General features: G+C 46.4%; 1 protein-coding gene across 8 annotated transcripts in view; it reads right to left on the bottom strand.

Annotated features, from left to right (window-relative positions):
* Nucleotides 1-21577, bottom strand: part of BCL11A (BCL11 transcription factor A) — a 98268-nt gene that overhangs the window by 12208 nt on the left and 64483 nt on the right. For 4 of the 8 annotated variants that reach the window (XM_085015698.1, XM_021085693.2, NM_001297634.1 and 1 more), the window contains exon 3: nt 3376-3477. The exons of the other annotated variants lie outside the window; for them this stretch is intronic. In XM_085015698.1, the coding sequence (XP_084871824.1) occupies nt 3376-3477 (102 nt within the window). The remainder of the gene's footprint in view (nt 1-3375; nt 3478-21577) is intronic. 8 annotated transcript variants of the gene reach the window in all.

The following is a 21577-nucleotide window of genomic DNA, read 5'->3' as shown; positions in this document are numbered from 1 at the left end:
TTTTCATAAATTTTTTGTTGGTGGTGAACAATGACTTGGGTCCTAAATGGGGAGGAAAAAACTATCTGGTTCCAACTACCATGACCCTCTGTGGCTTTCTCCTTTGCCTCTCCAGGACTCTGTGTTATTATCATACATTTAGCCTGACAATCTGAATCGGGTAAGTAAAAAGGAGATTTGTCAGCTGAAGCAAGTCCTTAACACTTTCATCACTACAAATGCCTCTAAATCATATTTTACCTTATAAGATTCTATTGCATCCCAGGACTGGACCCATAATTAGCGATGTTCATTTTGCATACGTCTGGAATGTGACCGTTGACAAATGCTGAAATGCACAGCACTACATCAAGGATCTCACCTGTATCCTTTCAAAAAGGCTTAAATGAGAAAAGTCCATTTCATTTTGCTGCCCTGAACTTCCTAAAATTTTGTTTGCAGAGCCAGTTATGGGATCATGCTATAATATGTTAACACTGTGCTATTACCCTCCCCTCTCTCTCATACATCAGGTCAGAGAAAATGGCATTTTATCTTATAATGAGCATACAACATACAGTTTTCACTACCACATTTTAGTATTCCCATCAACTAGATATTCTAGATCATGAGGGCAGCCAGTGTAATCACAATGTCAATGAAAAGGGCTGTTACGATTGAGACTAAAGATTACATGGAAAGAGCTGCTTTGAAACTGGTAATTATTACCAGTCCACTAATAGCAAATGATGCATTACAGTTTCACCATATAATCTGTATTTCACTCAGCTCATGCCAGTGCACCATATTACATTACAGTGCTCGCAGATTCTAAATTCCTAAACTGCAGTCATCAATAAACGTGTTACTTGCCATAATTTGTGAAATTACTTTGTTCATAACATCTTTGATGGTTTAGAAAGACCAGAATTGATTTCCTGCGTGGCAAAATTAGAGCTACATTGATTTATTGATGTGTAAAATATAGTAATATTCTTCATTTACTCTGATGAAAATCAACTTCTCAATTTGAGAGCCTCATTGGGCATTCACGGGGATTGTTTTGATTTAGAGCAATAAACGGAGACCTGGCCCCAAGTATAGAACTCCAGGCATGGAAACAGTTAAATCTAGTGATCAGCTCACCTATAGCTTTTACTTGATTTCATTTTATTGTATGGGAAGGAATGACCCCATTTCTAGTATGTCACCAATGCTCAAGAGTCATGTGGCCTAAGCCTCAGGATTTAGAAGAGCAAGGTCTCATGAGTGACCCCTGGCTCCTGTTTACTAGCTGGTGGCTCTGGGACAGTCATTTAATTTTTCTGAGACTTAAGTTTCCCATCTGTAAATGAGCATAAAAACAGTGCCTCAAAGAATCATGAGGCTCAAATGACAAACGTATACAAAAGCTCTCTGTAAACTATCAAGTCCAATACGTTTGTGAGTTTTCATTACTACCTGGCTTGATTAGTTACCTAGCAAGATGACTAACCACACCTCACACGTTCACAAGGGCTTTCAGGGGAAAAACTGGCATCCAGAAAATCCAGGCCTTCCCAGGCCAAGAGGAGGCCCTGGCTAGAGGAAGGTTGGGGGTCGGGGGGGGGGAGAAGGAGGGTATTTTAAGGCCACCAGCAAGGGAAGCTATGAGGTAAGTGCTATATGCCCTGAAAGCCAGGGGCAGCTTGTTAAGGGAGCTGCGTGGGGTGCGGGTCAGCTTTGCTCAAGAACTTTCTGGAACCCTACAACCCGTTTCCACATACCTTGTTCTGGTCACTCCTAAACTGGTCCTGCCAGCCTGGGTACCAGCAAACTAGGCTCCCTCCTAGTGCCGGAAGCACGGTGGGTGGGGAGGGGGGCTCCTTATCAGGTTCCTAGTTCCCCACTCTCTCAGATCAAACTCCCTGCGTTCAGGAGGATCAAGCTGGAGAGCTGAACTAAACTGTTTCCCAGGCAGCAGCCTTTGGCCACCCAGCTCCCCCTCCCTTCCCTCCAAGGGTGGCTCTGTTCCCACAGCCAAGCATGGGCCCCAGGCACCCCCAGCGAACAAGGAGAGCTCTCCCCACCCAGTCAGCATGTAGGGACTCGAAATCATGAGTCCAATCCCCTAAACTGTATGCAATAGGTGACCTAAGCCAGGCTGCAGCCCAGCTCGGTCACTGGGGGGGCAGGTTAGGGGAAGAGGATGTGCTTTTAACCCTTGCACCGCCCAGCCCTCAGGACCCGAGGGCTTGTGTAATTCGCACAATAACTCATTGTTACCTAGGATTACCTAGGAGTTAATCAAAATAAACAACTAGCTTTGAATTTGGTCTCAGGGTGCAGGCTCTGCCCTGCAGATACATTCATGAGACTGGGTCGAGTGTACCTCCCAGTCCCTTTTAAGGCCCCAGCTCCAACATCCTGCTCTTTTTGTTATTCCCTTTCCATGACAGGTTCCCTTTTTTTTTCTTTCCACAACAGGTTTTTTTTTTTTTTTTTAATTTCAAAATGAAACTATTTTCCTTAAATGCAAATAAGATGTCACACTTCTTTTCCTCTTGAACCCGCTTTTTTGTGTTTGGGGTGGAATCAACCCCCCGCCCCCACCCCCACCCTCCACCCCATCTGATTTTTTAGCTATGCATGACTCATACCATTTATTCCTACAGAGAAAAGCAAGCTGTATTACCTTATAAAACAACATCTTTCAAAAACATTTTTATAAACATACAAATCTAAATTTCATAACAAGATCCCCACTATAAAAGTTGGCTTGAACAAGTAACTGGAAGGTGGCAGTGGTGGTGGGGGTGGTATCACTGAATTTTAGCAACAATGCTGTGCATTTTTCTCTAAATCTAGGAGAAAAACAAGTAGAAATTATATATGTATGTACATATATAATATACCATGCATATATAAAAATATACCATGTTTAAATACACATACAAATGCATATATAACATGCATGAGGATAACTCTAGAGTAGCTCTAAAATGGACTCCTTTTGGTTCTGGCCTCTGCAGAAGATGTATGCCATGGGATCAATTCAGAGTCCTAAAAGAGGCCATGGGAATGAATGTCCAGCAATAAAATGGGCCCTGAACACACAGAGGTATGCAGTCAGCAGCTACTGTGGAGCCACACAAGACCCTGGGAGGAGACCCACAGGGATGAGCAGCTATGAGCCCCACACCTTCAGTCAGGAGAGAAAGAAAAAGGCGGGGGGAGCCACTGGGGGCTGAGTGGACTGGGGAAGCAGGTGACAAGTGAGTAATGGAACAATACATAGGCAGGTGCCAATGTATTTTGGAAGCAACTCCTTTCCATACTTAAAAAGTAAGGGTAATTTCTAGAAACTCTCTTCTCTACACACATGGACATTTGTAGAAGAAATAATGCTCAACTTACAAATACCCTGCGGGGCATATTCTGCACTCATCCCGGGCGTGGGGATTAGAGCTCCATGTGCAGAACGAGGGGAGGAGAGGCCCCTCCAGTGCAGAAGTTTATCTGTGAAAGAAACCCACAATCAAGCACTAAAGCTATAAACAATGAGCATCATAAACCACAGGATATCACATTTCAATTCCATTAAAATAGATTAACATCATTACAACAGCCTTGCAGATAGTTCACAGGCCCAAGGCCTGCATCAAAAGAACAGTGGTGAGTTATTTCCCACAGTTCTGTTTTGTTTTTATTTTTAGGCTCTATCCGAGGCATGTGGAAGCTCCCAGACCAGGGATTGAACCCACACCACAGCTACAGCAGTGACAATGCTGGACCTTCACTCACGAAGCCACCAGAGAACTCTTTTAACTTTGGTCTGTTTTTTTGTTTGTTTGTTTGTTTTTAAATGGCTGCTCCCACAACATATGGAAGTTCCCAGGCCAGGGACTGAAACGAAGCCTCAGCTGTGACCTATGCCACAGCTGCAGCAATGCAGGATCCTTTAACTCCCTGCACCAAGCTGGGGATTGAACCCACACCTCCACAGCAAGTCGAGCCACTGCAGTTGGATTCTTAACCCGCTGCACCACTACAGAAACTCCTTAATTTTGGTCTTTTTTTGACAAAAGAGAAGATTTTTGTTTTAGGTATGGGGTGGGTTCTTTGGTTCATTTGTTTGTCTTGTCTGATTATTGTCTGATAATAAGAGATGTGTAAATAGCAAGGGGAAAACTTGGTAACATGATTGGCAGGTTGGCAAAATGGGGGGATTTATCTGCAAGGCTGGTTTAACATGCATACATTTACTCTAGAGACAAGCTCAAGCAGAAACAATAAGCTCACAGGAAATGAGTGATTTATGAATCATTTCTTCCAGAACCATGTCCCACTGCCCCCCATGCTGTATTTATGACAGCACCTTCAATGACAAGGAAACTTTGGGCATCTCAAGGTTGGACCACGCTCTAGAATTTACTCGTGGAGTACCCACTATAGACATGGCTTCTTACAACACGAAGCAGTGGACAATAAAGATTAGATTTCTGGGGTCAAAGTAACTTTGGCCAAGTCTTCATCTTCAGGGTAAGGAATCCTATCATTCAAAGACAAGGAGATAACCAGCATTCCAAAAATAGCAGCACCCGGAAAAAGTGGCCCTGCTCCTCTATTCTACAGCACTGGGTTGCACTCTGGTGAGGAAAAATGACTTCTCCCACTAATAAACATAAATCTAGCAGTAAATCAAGCATTTCTAACATTGAGATTTTTGTGAAAAAGGAAATATTTGGTTTGTGCAACCTGGGGATTATATGGTTTATGTGGTGAGTGCCTAGCTTTTCCAAGTCCACCTTGAGCTAACCAAGCATGCAGAGGTCAACCTGGAGACAGAGTGGAGGATAGATGGAGTGCGGACACTCCACGTATCCTAGAGGCTTGGAGTTTGTAATGACTGGGGGAGGCAGGAGAGAAGAAAAACAGACTTTGATGGTGAGTAAACAGAGTGTGTTTTCCATTAGCTTAATATTAAGAGCACTTAGAAGAGCTGTTGTTATGCTCTAGGATAGCAGGTCTCAAGTGTAAAATACATCCTGTTCCCCTTCTATAGATCACACTGCCAAGAACAGCCAGGGCAGCCGGCACAAAGTTTCCTTTCATGAGGAGCCTGGTGGGTAACAATGGCGTTGCTCGTGGAAGCTCTCACACGGAGGCATAAATCTGTTGTTCTGGGCCTGCCCAGGAGGCCGCCTCGCCCAAGACCATCTACAGAGGCATGTCCTCCTCCCTGACCCCAAACACAACAAATACCACAAAATGACCCAGCAAAAGTGGCAAGGCTGGACTTAAAAAACATTTGACTGCTTACATTCTATGAATTGAGAGGAGAGGGTAAAATTAACTACAGATTTAGTCATAGCGCTTTTCAACGAGAAATCTGAGAATCCATTTTCGCACTTGTTCTCGCCTCAGCTATTTAAGAAGTGTGTCGCCAAGACTGAAATCCTTTTCTTAGGAGACCTCCACAACTGGGTACTGTGACCTCAGCATCAAAGCCCAAGGTACTCTGCCCCTCCCACGGGGAGAGTCTCATTTCAAATTCCCTGCCACTTACTCCAGGAAGAGACCCTGAGGTGCCTGGAGTAGGCCTCCAGCAAGAAACGGGAGAACAGTTAACCTAGCTCAGGCCTGACCATTTGCATGCATCTCCCACTGGCAAACCCCTCAACTAAACCACTGGCCTGGAGCAAGCTAAGCTTCTGGGGGCAGCAGCCTGGCCCAGTTCTCCACAGCCCTAGACCACTGTGCAAAGCAAAGGCTCTTGAAGAAGAGTGAGTATCTGAGTATCCAGTCATGATTTGATTTCGGTTTTGGTTTTTGAGTATTCAAACACCTTAGAGATCATCAAGTCTAATGTCTTCGTTTCACAGATGAGGAAACTGAGGCCTTGAGAAATTAACTGACTGGCCCACGACTACATTGACAGTTAGCCACTGACTCCCCAAGCAGAGCTCTTTCCTGGGCTATCTATCTCTCTCCTCTGCCACTCCTGTCCTGGTCTTCAGTGCTCAAGACGTACCAGCGAGGAGGGGTCTTTCTCCTGACCCACTCAGGAGGAACCTCTCTTGGGGGAGGGGCCCGCCCGGAAGTGTTGAGTGGACCTTTCAAAAGGTCCAAATGACCTGACTTGGTTTCAGAATTGGAAAACAACACCTGATCTGTTTCCTGCGCCTCTTGGCTCACCGCCCCCTGTTTTCATCCTCTACCTCTGCTTCCCCTGCAGAATCAGCCAGCGGAAGAGAAACAAACCACTCCTATCAGCCTAACAAGCTACTGACACTGTCTTCGGGAGGGAGACTCAGACGTGCATTTCCCTTCCTCCAGGAAGAGTGTCAAAGCAAAGGCAATGGGGACCCCAGCTGATTCTGCTGCCTCTCCCCCTGAAAACATCTCCAAACATGTTCTTATTGGTAAACAGACTCAGCATTCCCACAGGAACTGGAAATGCTAAATTGTTAATAGCGTCCCTAGAGTTTAACTTCTTGCTATGATGCTTTCAATTATTTCATCACGGTTTAGGCAGAGTTGAGTCTCACAATTAATGCTTCTAAGCATCACCCTCAACCAGCAGCTCTGCCTTCCCAGGCTGCCTCTGACTGAAGGCCTCTTTCCTCCCACTCGCATTTTCATTCTCCCCAGGGAGAGGTGGGCTCCTGCAGCTGGCAGGGAAGTGGGCAGTCTAGCTCTGCTCTCGATTTCCCTGGGGGAAATCTTGGGGCAATGACTCCCAACGTGCAGACCCAGGCCCAGCATCAGAATCACCTGGGAGCTTGTTGGAAATGCAAAGTTTCAGGCCCCTCGACTTAGAGAATTAAAAACTGGGTTGGTGGGGAGGGGCGTGGAAGGCAAGAATCTGTGTTTAGCAAGCCCTCCAGGTGATTCATATGCACAGACCAGTTTCCTAAGTGCCATCTCAGGTTAAGGGGAGGCACAGACACTAGAAGCTCTGATGTCCTCCCGGCAGAGATCCACCAGCTAGGAGGCTGCCTTCCCTTCTAGCTGGGACTTACTGCCTTTAGGACCAATGCAAGCTTGGGAAATTCCTAAGGATCCCTCCATGTGGAATCCAGGTTTCACCCTCCCTCACTGACCAGGACAGGGATCAGGCCCAGGCTCTCTGTCAGAGAGGGAACACTCTTTGTACAACATCCAAACCAGCAGATGTCAGGCAGATGGTGTCCTCACAGACTCCATCAAAGTGGAAATGTTTGTGAGTGCAGCTGTGGCCCTCGGCACAGATGCAGCAAGGACTGGACTCCTATTTCCCTTTCTGGACTCTCAAAATGTGTTGCCCTCTTCTGAATCAATCTTTTCAAATACCCTGAACTCCTCTGGTGACAGACTGAAGTTTTAACCTGTTCTGATTCATAAAGGTCTCTCCAGACCCAGCATCTCCACTTAGGAAATGCCTTGTGCATTATTAGGTTGCAATGTTTCTTTGTGATTGAGTAACAAATAATGAATCTTATTTTTCTAGGTCTCATTAACAATCTGCAGCAAATTTGGAATGGCTTTGATTGAATGTTATGTACTGGTCATTTCATATTTCTGTAGACAGTGGGACCAACTTTTGACACAGGGCACCGTAAGCCAGGTAGGATGTTCTTGGAAGTGAAGATCAGGAAATCAAGTTTTAGGTTTCCTCAAGAACATCTCAAAGATTCCTTTATTACTGACCTGCTATTGGTTTCTGAAACAAATCAACACGGGTATCATACGGCCACTTTACTGTCTGTCTACTGTCCACTAGACCACTGATCTACAAATACGCCAAAACAGCTGAGCACAAAGCATCATTTCCGAAAGACTGAATGGCCGCTCTGGGTGCTAACTTGTATCAAGAATTAAAAACTCAGGCCAGGAGTTCCCTTCATGGCGCAGTGGTTAACTCTTGGGGTTCCCGTCGTGGCTTCAGTGGTTAACGAATCCGACTAGGAACCATGAGGTTGCAGGTTCGATCCCTGGCCTCACTCAGGGGGTTAAGGATCCGGGGTTGCTGTGAACTGTGGTGTAGGTCGTAGACGCTGCTCGGATCCCACATTGCTGCGGCTCTGGCGCAGGCTGGTGGCTACAGCTCTGATTTGACCCCTAGCCTGGGAACCTCCATATGCCTCGGGAGCATCCCTAGAAAAGACAAAAAAAACCCCAAAAAACAAAAAAACTCAGGCCTCTCTAGAGGACTACCTACGTGTACAGATGTTTGCTGTTCACTAAAATGTGTATGTGCATTTACGTATTTCTTTTCTTTACTAGATAACTTGCCAGTTTTCCCAGCAAGATGGGGCACAAAAGAGGTAGAGCCATCCCCAAGAGGAAGGGTTACCCTGTGAAGCATGAGCTCCCACTCACTTGGAGTCTTCAAGAAAAGAATGGATGTCAACCCACTGTGATGGGGAGAGATCCCTAGATTGGTGACAGGCCACAATAAAGGACCCTTACAATCCCTTCCAGAATCCCTACAACATTCTCAAGTCCCCACTCCCCGCCCCCACCCCAGCCAGTAGCCAACTTATAGACTGCATGTCAAAAGTGTGTAAAGTTTCCTGAATGAACCAATTCCAGTGCTATCCATATTACTGGATCCAAGTCACACACACACAAAAATAAAAACAAACAAAAAAAAAAAACAGTGCAGCTAGTCTAGGATAGAGGCTTGTTTACCTAACTGGAAGGCAAATCCACTGCACATCCTTCTAGCTCCTGCCCTCCGTTTAGGACAGATACTAGCCCTTGTCTCTCAGATTCTGGGACTTATATTATAGAGCCAACATTAGCAATGCCAGTGTCTTGAGTTGTGTCCATGTGAATTGAAAATGTGCCAGCTTTCTCACTGCTCACAGACTTCTTAATTAATTTTCTGATATTGTCAAAACTGCATTCCCTTTTGTTCTAGAAATGTGCATTTACATGAACTTTTTCCCATCACTATGCTTTTTGCAAAGATTTTACTGAATCGTGATGCTCTATACAAACGAAAGCAAGAATTCTACAGACATCACACTACAGAATTTCTTTGCTGAAACTTGTTCATGATCCTTATACTCTTAGGTACTTCACCAGTGACTTTAATCTCTCACTCATTTAAGAACTCTTTTTTTTTTTCCCTTTTGACCAATTCCATCATCTCAGAGCCATGATTATCTAAACAACATGGTACTAATTTCACTTTTTAAGAGTTCTCACCCTAGGCATCCACTCTTTGAGTAGGGAGGAGATATGACATCTTTCATGCCCCTTTATCTATAAAAATGCAAAAAATGCAAGCCACCAATCTGTCAGGCCTAAACAAAATTTTCTGCAATCTGTGTCTTTAACATAAGCAAAGCATATAATTCAAAAAAAAAAAAAAAAAGGGAGCTTGCTTTTCTGAAGAATAAGTAAGCCAAAGACATTGTGTTCCATCTTTGTGTTGAAATGCAGATTTCTCACTAAAAGGCAAATCCTTCATTTCTAAAGGTTGAATAGGATGGTACTTAAAAAAAGAATTCCAGCTGGTTAAATTTAGGGTGTTGAAAAAAGTTCACTCCAATAATATTCTTTGGCTCTGGGCCCAAAGTATTTTCACTTGATCGTGAATTAGATAAATTTTTATTACATTTTAAGCTCTTGCCTTAGAATGGTGGAACTTCTCTAGGAGACTGGAAGGGCAGCTGCATAAAAAGACAAATTGTCCTAGGACAGTTTTTTTTCTTTTTTACCTTTATTTAACTGTATGGCTCACTATGAAAAATGTGTGTACCCAAGATAAATTCCATTCATTCATTCTTTCACATATTCATTCAGGATCTATTTACCTGGTGCCTATAATGCCCAAAGCCACGGCTACCTCTGTGGGCAACACAAAGAAAATTCAGACACAGACGTCCCTACAGGAGGCTTCATCTCGTAGATAAGATAGACCTGGAAAGAATAGCTCTGCTCCAAAGTAGAAAGTATGTCATCAGAGAGGTACAGATAAACTGCAATGGAAATTCAAAGGAGACAAATCACTGCCATTTGGAAGGGAGGAGAGTGGACTTTAAGGAAGAGGTAACTTAGGAACTGGACTTGGAGAGCCAAGACTCAGGACTTTCAAGACAAAAGGAGAAGCAGGTATGGATGCCCAGAGAGAAGCAAAGCTGCAAGTGTCCACAGAGCAAATGGGGCCCAACAGGTAGTTAAATATTTAAATCTAAATATTATGTACCAACCCATTCCGATGAAAAGAGACAGAGCTGTTCATCTAAATAAACCCTGAGGACTTTTGTGAAGTATCCTGCTTTCCCAATGCCTTATTTTCAAGCATTGCATTTTCTTACAAGAGTGGATGCTGACAAAACTATGCCAGTTCATCTGTCCTGTTTTGCCCCCCACAACCTTGACTGTTCACCCCACCCCCCACCCCCCGGGAATGGTGGGTGGTCTGCCAAGGCGGAATTCACTGTGTTTTATTCCTTTGAGTCAGACAAACAAGTGTTGATAGCCATGTTCTTCCTTGCAATACTGCCTCCCCAGCTTAAATAATCTATTTCAGATGTATCATTGCCAGTTTCAGAAGGGCTTGTACTTGCTGACACATTTTCAACAAATGACTGTGCAAGAAACACGGAGATTTTCCTATCCTGCTACGTCTCTTCAATCATCAACTTGACCTTCCCTCCAAATTTCCCCTCTTTCTTCTCTTCAAAGCCATGAGGTGCAGGGGGTGGGGTAACCTTCCTCCCACTCTTGGGTCCTTGCTGGGGATTCTGTCTGTACGTGGTGGTGAGTGAGGGGGATGTAAGTGCGTGTACAAGGCCCACCTCTACGTGAGGTACTTTTCAGGTTATTGGGGGGAATTTGGAAACTACTTTTAAAGAGGCCTTGCCCCATCCACCCACTTCCCCGGTCCCCCTGAACCTCTCTCCAAGTTCTGTTCTTCCTTTAGGGACCATCCCTCTGGAGAGACTGTGAGAACAAACTCAGGAATTTCCAGTTCTTCATTCCCAGCTCTGCCATTCACCAGCTGTGCATGACCTTGAGTAAATCCCTTTCCCCCTTCTAGCCCTAAATTTTCCTGTCTTTAAAAAGAGAAGACCAGATTAGATGAATGACTTTTTTTTCCCCCAGGCTAGTCTAAATCTCCTTGACACCAGATCAAGGGCAGGAGTCTTGGGTACAGTTAAGAGACTAACTATGGGCCATCCTAGAAGCCGGCCAGGATGGGCCCAGGCCCCTTAGGACCTTGCAGGGATGAGGTGAAGCCCACAGGCCAGTGTGGGCTGGTTTCTTCGACTTAGAGAGAGTAGGCCTGGGGGTGGATTTCAACCTCCTGGGGCACAGTCTTGCAAAGCTCACCTGTCTCAACTTCAAGGAGGAAACCTGGGTGGGTCCTGAGCCAAAGAGACTGAAGGTCAGAGAGAACCAGGAAGAAACTTCCTACAAACTCAGGCTAAATGTCAAAGGGAAAGGTCTCGGCTGCCAGAGCCAGAAGGCCAGTGGCAAAGCTCAACCTCTTGCCAGAGCCTGGCATCCGGGCACATGAGGGCCCACATGGGATTCTAAGAAAAGCCAGAGTCCTCTCCCCGCCACCCCAAACCAGGGAGGCAAGGCCCCAGCGCCCTCTGGTCCCTGGCTCAGCCAACCTGAAGGGTTCCTGGAAAGCCATGTGTAACCTGAATTTCTGTAAACTGAATCACATTTGCTAACGGACGTAATTTCAGGGATGTTTCATCACCCTTCCAGGCTCATCGAAAATTGGCAGGGCTTCTAACACTTTTACCTATTAAGTGCTTCTTCCCCCACCCCCTCCCCAATCTCTCTGTCAAGTAGTTAATGATCTGTAAACAAACACTTTAAATTCAGTGGGGGAGCTCACTATTTAAAGGAACCCTGTGGCGAAACCTTTTGAAAAGTTAACAATCTTTCTGTAATGTGAAAAATCACCCTCTAATTTATCAGTTTCCATTGATGAGATTTGGTGTGTCCTGGGCTCTCTTAAAGTGGGGCTCAACCCACAGTATCTCTGGAGTTAGAGGGGTGAGGAATGAAAGAAGCTGAAGTCCTGAACGCATTGCTTTAGTCCAAATTGTCCAGCCTTACGCAAATGTATTCTCAGACCCACTCATGCCTCCCAACCCCACAGAGAAAAGAAGAGGATGGAAAAAAATCATAGCCCCCATACCTGGAAAGCCTTGAAAACCACACTTGTGTTCCCCTGATTTAAGGAAAGTGGAAAGAGCATTTTCAACTGAAGGGAGGAAGGCATCGTGGCTGCAGCAGACCCAATGAGACTGACCATTTGCTCAACAAACGTTTAATTCTGATAACCAGCCAGGGCCCGAGAGGGACTTCTCTATCAAAGCAAGCAGACCACACAACTCCCAAATTACTCTGAAGAGGCCACTCCGGGCCTTTTTTATCTATGCCAACTCACGACAAATGTTAATTTATGCCTCCATATCACCATTTTCATCAGTCTCAAGAAAATACAAGAATAAGCTTAAGAAATCCAAGCTTGGTACTTATGAGAAGACCCCTGATATTTTCAGGTGTTCCTGGGCCTTGTGGAGGAGGAAACTGGAGGGGAGGAGGGCAGTGATGCTCCTGGAGGAGAGAGACGTGGTTAGTAGATGTAAGTAGCCCAGAGAGCTGGAGAGTATTCTGGTTTTATCATCCATGCTGATATGCACAACCCTTCAAAGGAAAAGGGCCCAGAAGCCTGGCCCTTCTTCTTCTTCTTTCTTTTTTTTTTTTTTTTTTTTTGCTTTTTAGGGCCACACCTGCAACACATGAAAGTTCCCAGGCTAGGGGTCTCATTGGAGCTATAGCTGCCAGCCTACACCACAGCCACAGCAATGCCAGATCTTCAACCCACTGAGTGAGGCCAGGGATGGAACTCATATCCTCATGGATACTAGTCAGGTTCGCAACCCACTGAGCCACATTGGAAACTCCAAGACTGGCCCTTCTTAAGAAAGTATGCCATGGCCTCTGTATAGGGCTTTATCGTCTCAAAGCCTTCTCACATTGTGACTCCACAGCAATCCGGTGCTATGAGGGAAGGGGTTAGCCTCACCTCCCCAGGTGATGGAAGATCTCAGGGGCATCCTGCTGCAGGTAGTGAGGGCAGGGCTGGAACCCAGACCCCTGCCCACCTTCTTGGGGGCCAAGCTTCACCCCTCATCACCACTCACCTCAGGAGTTCTCCAGGTAGTATATGGGCATGAATCTGACAGCCGCTTACAGGTAATCCCTCGCCTTCCTGGGACTATAAAATGGGGTGTGAGCACCTGGGGAAGTGGGGAAGCCACGCTCCAAGGGCCTAATGCTCTACGACAAACTTGGCCAAAAGGTTCTTAGAACCAGAACTGGCTATTGTCCAGAATTAAAACCTATTACGTCCCATGGTTAATACAGAACTGCTCGGAAATTATGAGAACTAATTTAAGGCTTCAGAGCTCTACAAACTGAAAGAAAAAAAAAAAATGGTCTAGCAGGTCAGGCTCTGACATTTCTTCAGGAACAAAACTAGGCTGCCCTCTCGCCTGAGGTGAGGTTGAATCAAGGAGGGTTCTGGGGCACCGAGTCCTTCTTTCAGAAACAGGCCTCTGCCACCCACAGGCTCCTCTGTCTGCTCAGTCCCCCAGCCCCTTCCTCCTCCGAGCTCTGGCCCCGGCCCTAACCCTGTGGACACAGCCGCAAGAACAAAGGAGAGGCACACATAGCCTCTTCACCAGAGGCCTATTTTCTTGGCTTCAGAGGTTTTTTTCCTGGCTTTTTACCCAATTTCGAAGCCTTCATTTATGCCCCTGACCAACCTGGAAAGAATTTCCTGAATAAAATAAAAGAGATGCCCACATGGATAATCTGCAGTCATTCAACGAGAGGCCCCACTCCGGCCACGGGGAGGGTGCTGCTGGCTGTTCTCGGGTTTATGAATTCTGTGGATTCAATGGAGGCAACACCTGAAATTATTAGACACCTCCAGGCTCCTCAGACCAAGAGCCACCATCCCTTCCAACCACTGGACAGAACCACTTGGGAACTTGGCGTGTGGAGACTGGCCTCTCTGGGCACTGGGGCCACAATCCCTTTTCCCTTCTCCAGAGGCATCAAGGGGGTGCCACATAAAAAGGGGACCCAGTCCCCAGAATGATTTCCTGTTTGGAATCTCTCAGAGATCCCCTGGGAAGCGAGGTCCCAGCTATACTCCATTTCGACGCATTCCCAGCAGTGAGACCGACCCAGAGCCATTCATATCAAGGTCTTTCAGGTCCACTAGGAATGGAGGCACTCCCCTCTCCCTAACAAGCCCCTCAGGCTGAAATCCTTTTGCTCCCAGAGCCTCAACATTCAGCTGCTGGGTAGAAAGCCCCCCTCTGTCACCGGCCCACAGATCTCCGCCACCATCACGCTCCAACCCTGTCAGGCGGTGGGGAGTGTGGACAGCACGGCTGACGCGCTTTCAAAGAGGCCGACCAGGCAAGAACCATCCTGTACTCCTGCCCCGGCTCTAACGCAATAAAATGTCTTTTATCAGTGTAATTCAAGGCAAAGAGTCAAGGGTCTGTCACCATTTTAAAGAGGCTTATTACATGGCCACAAAAATTTGCCTCAGGCTCAAACCTGGCATGTAAGGTATCAGCGTGGGACAGGTTCTTTTGATTTGATTTTATTTTCTTACAAAATCTGAAAATGAAACGCTTCTGTCCCTCCCTTCCACCAACCGTTTTTTGATTTATGGGGAGGAGGAAAGAAATCTGAAGTTGACAGGTTGGGACAACTCCACTCAGCTTTCTCACTCAAAAGCTGCTTTTGTTAAACCATACTTTGCATTTATGGCCTGCGGCTCTTGGCTGACAGGGCAGCTCCTCCAGTGTGGAGCAGACTGCGGACTTCCCCCAGAGGAGGCCCCACTGAGATCAAGGCCCGCCCCCCCCAGCACCCAGAGGGGGGCAGCACGGCTCCGGGGGCTGGGGTCACTGAGGCCCCTGGCTATACAAAGGCAGGGACGGTGAAGGATATATAAATACACACACATACACACACACACATATATACATACGTGTATATGTGTGTGTGTGTATGTGTGTGTGTGTATATGTGTGTGTGTGTGTGTGTGTGTGTGTGTTACATGGTTCTGTCCCCAAGCCTTACGTGATCCATGTGATCACCATTTACCCACTACCACTGGTCCCAAGCAAAGTCCAAGTCTTCTGAGAACCAACAGTGTGTTCCGTCCACCTCTTATCACCTGGCATCATTCTAGGCAAAGAAGAGCCCCTCAACCCAACACTCCTAAATCAAGTGCTGTCCAGTGGACTTGTCTTCCTGGAGGGAGATTCTAAATGACCTGGCTGGAAGGAGCTGCCAAGGACCTGGCAGTGACCAGGGGAACCTTCCCTTCCCGGAGTCGCTGAGGTCTCTCTGTCAATGATTCACTCACCAAGGAGCCTCCAGGTCAGCCTTGACCCAGGCAATGATTACAGCCCCTTGAAAGTGGCTGCTGGCCCATAGGTTCGCTGTACAATTTTGACAACCTGCGACTGTATGTTTACTCAATGGTCGTTATGGACAATCAGGTTAATAATTCACCTCCCAAACACTGTGTAATTACTGTTAGAAGAGTTACAATGGATGTCAAATTTCCTTAGGTCTTCTGATGACTTGGTCCCAATTACCTAGTCTGTGTCCCTTTCCTCTCCCTCTCAATTTTTGTTTTAAGTAATCTCCCATACTTTCCCCTATTCTCATCCCCCACCTATACCCCCATCTTTCTGCCCCAAGCAAAAGAACGGTGTGAACTCCTTCAGCTCAAATAATCATACCTAGAACACACAGTTTTTGCTTCACTAAAAGGGCTTAAGAATAAGGCTAGGATGCTAGGCCTGGAAAGTGCATGGAGGGCTGGCTGACCCCATCTGTCTCCTTGCCTCTAAAGCAGGAGAAAGTCTGCAGCAGCTCAGACCTCATCCCCAAAGCTGCACCAGGCTCAGCCTGTGAGGCCCAGAGAAGAGAGTGCATAACCTTGAAGTACTCAGGGGTGCCGAGGCTTCCCAGCCAAACAACTGGCATGTCCCTCCCCAGCCAGAGCCCCAGGCCCACGCTCAGCCTCCGCCTCTGCTTGGGACATGCTGGAGGACATGAGGAAACACGTAAGCCCTGAAAACAAAAATGAGGCCGGGATCCCAGGAAAAGCCAAATGGTTCAGAACCCACCTCTCTCTGTTCCGAGGTCTTCACACACTACACCTCACCCACCCCCCACAAGCACACAACCTGCTTTCAAGACTCAAAGCAATTTCTGCCCTACCTCCCCACCCCCAATAGGGCAGTGTGGTCAGCTGACCTTAGTCACGGCAAGCTTCAGGGCCTGGGAGGCAAGACCAGGGTCCTTGATCACAGCAGGTGACAGAGAAGAGGGACAAAGGTGACGGGGTGATTGCAGCAGAGACAATGTCTCTTTTCATTTCAATGAGCTGTGAGTTTTTTAAAAGTCATTTTTTGATGCTCCACCCCCTACATCCTTCTCTCTCCCACGTGCGCCAGCACATACAACCCAAGGCTCCTGTGTTTGAAAAGCCTTCCCCCACTACCAACACACAGAGGGGGTTAATTTTCTAATAGACTCCCCTCCTTCCCCCCCCTCCACCCAATTCTGTTATGGTGGAAGAGGCTTTTGACCACCACGGTGTTCTGGAATCACAGGAGCTCAGCATGTTCTCTGGGAAGTGAACTGGGAAAGTTCTCAAACTCATGAAAACCACCTAGATACAGAAAATATCTCCAGAGCTTCTAGTCGGTTCTAATTTCAGTGTCAAAAGAATGGGGATGGACTAATGTTTCCTGGCTGAGGGCCTGGCGTTCAGATCTAAGACCTACGACTCCGTTCATCCATCAGGGGCACACCTGACACCCAGAGAGGGGGACAGACCTGTTAAGGGTGGGGTGGGGGGCTTCCTATACGTTTAGAATTTTGAGATCCTTCTACGTAGAGGGTTTAGTTTGGTTGGAGGTTTTTTTTTTTTTTTTACTTGTTCAGGTTGTGGTATCTTTTCTTCCATTTAAAAAAAAGAAATTGGAGCTGTATTTGTTTCCTGTTGGTGGTGCGGACAGAAGGAGGGTGTGTGGTGGAGGAGGTGTGTGGGGAGAAGGCTGATGGATGGAGCAGGGCCGAGAATATCCGGAATTGGAAAAAAGTGAGAAATGGAGCTTTTTCTTGGCTTCCAAACAGTTGTAATTTCTACTGCCACTGCTTAGATCCTGGGCACCAGGCAGAGAGAGTGGGAAAAGGGGCATGTGACAACTTCACCACAAATCAGGATTTGGCATTTAAATCCACAGGAAGCAAGAAGAATAGAGGGACTTCTTATTTATAGATTTGCAGATGAGTTGAATGAGATAACCAAAATGCACTTCTCATGTATCTGAAGGAGCAATTCCATTTTCAGACTTGGAAAGTTTCCCATACTTGAGTATCACCCGACCCCAGCAGCACGCTGCATCCCAAGGTTAAGATCAGCTTCCTGCAAACCGGGCAGAAGGCTGCCGCTTCAGTGGTAGCTCGAGAATTCTACTTTGAAGGACAGGTTGGTACCACACTACATTTAACTGGATTCAGTTCATCTGATTATACAGTTCCTTGCTTTCTGGAATATGTAATCATCTCTTTCTGATGACATTTTAAATATCCAACTAGACAAATAATTGCAGCAATAATTGATAGCAGAGTCAAGCTGGAGGATCACTGATTGGCAGAGTCCCCACCGAAACAAATCTTCTTTCTTTCAAACATTACAGGAAGGATGCTTAAATCTAACTTTTGCTGATAAATGCTCAGAATTTGATTTACCGATAAAGGCACGGCAAGAAAACCTGCACTTCAGCCTGTTATTACTTTGTGAGCTATTCGAGAAGAATCAGCAGTGTGATTTATATTATTTTATTTCCCATGAATAACTGCAAAGATAGCGTTGGTAGTTTGGGGAGAACGAACGGGAATGAGAAAAGTGCCGCTCTCAATGCCTCACTTCCTGAACCATGTCAGCCAACCCTCAAGGTTTACAGCCCTTTCCCCCTCTGATGTGTGCCCCGTGCAGAGAAACGCTTTGGACAGGGGCAACATCCAAAAGGAAGGCAAATGATTGGCTCCACTCAGCCCTTTGAAAGCTGGTTTAAAGCAATACCCCAAACCACGACTTAAATTCCCCTGCCCTGTGCAGAGAACCCCGGATGGGATCAGGAGACCTGAGCTCAGACAGACCCCAAGGGATTCCAGGCAAGTGCCTGGGCACAGATGACATCCCTTTGAGCCTCTGGTCTGTTTTTTCATCCAAGGTAGAGCCCTACATCAACTGTTGTCTATATCACGTTTTGTTTGTAATATGGAAGTTGTTACGGTTTGCGTCGCTGCTTTCAACAATTCAGACCCTGTGGAATGCTGCAATGGTCAGAAATAACTCACGGAGGAGGCTTGTCTCCGGGAAACATCAAGTGAACAAGCTGGCCTATTAGCAGACATAGATTACAGTAAGGAAAATCTAAAACAGAAGATGTATCTGAATGTTCCAGCCAACGACAAAAGGCAAGAATTCAGGGATGGGGTCTGAGCACTTGCCCAAAGCACTAGCATGAGAATCTCTTTTCATTTTTCCCCCTGTCTCCAACCCCCCATTTTCTTTTCTTCTGGTTGTTCTTTATTCCTTTCCCTCTTTCTTCTTTTTGGGGTGGGGGGGTACTTTTATTTTTCCCTTGAAACTGAACCATTATAAGCGAGTTCACCTCAGAGCTTCTGTTAAAAATCAGGAGCTTGTTAGATGTAATGATTATCTGCACCGTGACACTTAGCGCATGAGAGGGGGCTTGTCGAACAGCTTTACTCTAATTTGGATCTCCTCCGTTAATTAGAAAGCCCTCAGAGTTTCTGCAAATGCAGGTCACTATCGACAGCGCGTGCTTTTGATGCTTCCTTCGCCTGTGACAGTTGTGGGGCTCTCCTTCCAGGAGCTGGCAGGGTTGTCCAAACTCTGACAGTGTCAGAAAATTCAGTCACCACGGCCGCTTCGCAGGCAAGTTACAGGCAAGGTGACGGTCGCACAGCCAGTTTCCCGCAGCCAAGCCTGATGAAATCTGCATTCGCATCCAGCTAAAAATAGCCTGAATGTCACTCCTCTTCCCCTGGCTCCCTCTTTCCTTCTCTCTTCTCCTTTTTCTTCTGCTTTCCACCTCCATGTCTCTTCTTTCCATCCACTTTCTACATCTTGCTTCTCCCACCTTCCCTCCCTTTACTCTTCCAACAGAGTTCTCTGCCGTTCAAAGGTTGCACTCCCCAGAAAGAGAAGCAGGTTTTATAGATAAACCAGGTTGCTTTTTATTGAAACAACAGTGATTGTGGAACAGAAACTACCCCCTGCCCCATCTTAAAAAAAAAAAAAAAAAAAAAAAAGATTTCCTATTTTGTGTGTATGTGCTGGTCAGCAGCCACACCTGGGGAGGTGGAGGTTAAGTCTAAACTTCCAGCATGGCTCACATGTTTTTCCCTAAGGGAGAAAATATATTGCTTGCACACCACCACCACCACCAAGGGAGAGCCTTGGAAGAACAGCTATCCGGGCTGCCATAGTTCCCAAATGGACTGGTCTTGAGGCCAAGCCCAATTTCCTAAGCAGACCCAATCCTCCCTTGAGATCCCTGCCACAAATGCAGGAGGCTGAAGGCAACGGAAGCCTGGCCTTGCAGTCGCTGGCTTATGAAATGCAAAGGGAGGGAATGGGGTGGGATATCATGAGCCAGACTGATGAATTCACACAAACCCAGAAGGAGTTGAAGTCACAGCAAACAAGCATGATGGGGCAAGGGAACCCCAGCAAGAATCTCAAGGCCAGCATCCTCAACAGCCACAGTAGGCCACTAACAGTGGGGGCCAGGCCTCCACCAACAGCCTGCTGCTGAAAGCTTGGCCACTGGCCTCCAGACACCAGTCCCAGGAAAGCCCTCAGTATCTTTAAGCTAACTGGAAAAAAAAACCCCAGAATCGTCAATCAAGTCATTTGAAAAGAAAAACTCTCCATCCAATGTCACAAGGCTGTCCAACATTAGGTTCCTAGGAAGCTGTCCCAGCAACCTAGATATGAGAAGCCATGCTTGCTATTCTGAGGTGAGAAGTGAAGTTGTCTTTCACTCAGGGCAGTCAAACAAGGTCTGCCAGCTGCCCCTTGAGAACAAAGGGCTGAGCTCAGCCCAGAGAAGGCAAGTGTTTCCCTAAGGTAACACAGCAATTCCAGGTGCCCCCACACAAACCCCTTCACTCAATAGGTGGCTTGGTCTTCTCTCGGAAATATATATTGCTACATTGGATCCACATTTTCAAGCAGGGGGCTGGGCAATGAAACTGCACATTCTAAGGTTTCTTTCCCTACTTTCTTTCTCCCCGACCCTACTCCCCTGTCACATACAAAAGATCCATTTCTATATCTACCTCAAGTTTCTAACTCCACTGTCCTGTCTGCAGGTCAAGAGTAGAGGACTATGGCAAGCTGTTCTCTATTCTGAAATGGATATGACCAAAAGGCTGCTGCAGGTCAAGGCATCCTGGGGAGGTGGGTCCTGGGGCTTTCGGGGTCACTGCTCTTTGGATGGACCATGGTTCATCTGCAGAGAATGCCTTGTGGACTCGTTCTCTCTTCCATACATCAAATGGAGGCACCAATCACAGACCTACCAACCCACCATGCCCCTCCTTCCATTGGGCCCCTTGTGCCTTCTTCCCACACAATGAGAGAGAACACAGTAGCCAAATGCTGAGAGTCTACTTTATGAACATTCATATGATTAAGTATTAAAGTAAATGGGAAATTCCAGAAAAGCTATGCTTAGGACTACACACACAAAACTCACATGCACGTTCTCATGCACATACACACACTTTGCACAGAAATTGGGCAGCATAATGGGTCAGCTGGTAGATTATTATCAGACACATGGAAACCCCAACTCAACATCAGGACTAGGTCTGGAATTTCTTTCAGGAAGACCTTCACAGCATTGGATGGTTGACCAAGGAATCAGAGTAGGACACAGAAGCAGCCTGAAGTCCCCAAATGACCACAACCCTTCACAGGGTGGCATTTCTGCTCAATGCCCTGTGAACGCCACTCATGGGCAGCCTGAGATGGTCACTTGTCTCTCAAACCTGGCCACTGCTCTCACCCCACTCTCCCCTTTCAGGTTTTCACCCTTTTCCCTGCTAACAGAAACAGAATCAGAACAAATTAATATTCAATTTTAAGATTACTGTTCTACCAGAATCAAAAAGACTCAGGAAATTCAAAGCTAAGGCAAACACCCCTCACATAACTCTGCCTTAACTACGGGGCATTTCAAAGTCCGAAGAAGAGGGCATCTGCCCACCTTGGATCCGTTACTCGCCACAGGCCTCTGCCACAGGCAGTAGGGAGAAAGCCAGGCCACACCTCTAAGGATGTAAAGGTCTAACCTTTTACTCATGTAATGATCTACTTAATACAATATTTTGTATTTAACCAGAGAAAGAGTAAGATAATTTGATATCCCATAAAACCCCCTAACCTATATTTTGCAAGTCAATTAGGCAGCCCTTCTGCGTTAATGTCAGCACATCCCATGCT

The sequence above is a fragment of the Sus scrofa genome, chromosome 3, assembly GCF_054392235.1.
Source record: "Sus scrofa isolate SSC_HxYL_T2T_F1_AM1 chromosome 3, Sscrofa_HxYL_maternal_Yorkshire_Landrace_v2.0, whole genome shotgun sequence".
NCBI lineage: Eukaryota > Metazoa > Chordata > Mammalia > Artiodactyla > Suidae > Sus > Sus scrofa.
The sequence above is the reverse complement of the archived record's forward strand: the minus strand, read 5'-3'. Positions and strand labels throughout refer to the sequence as shown.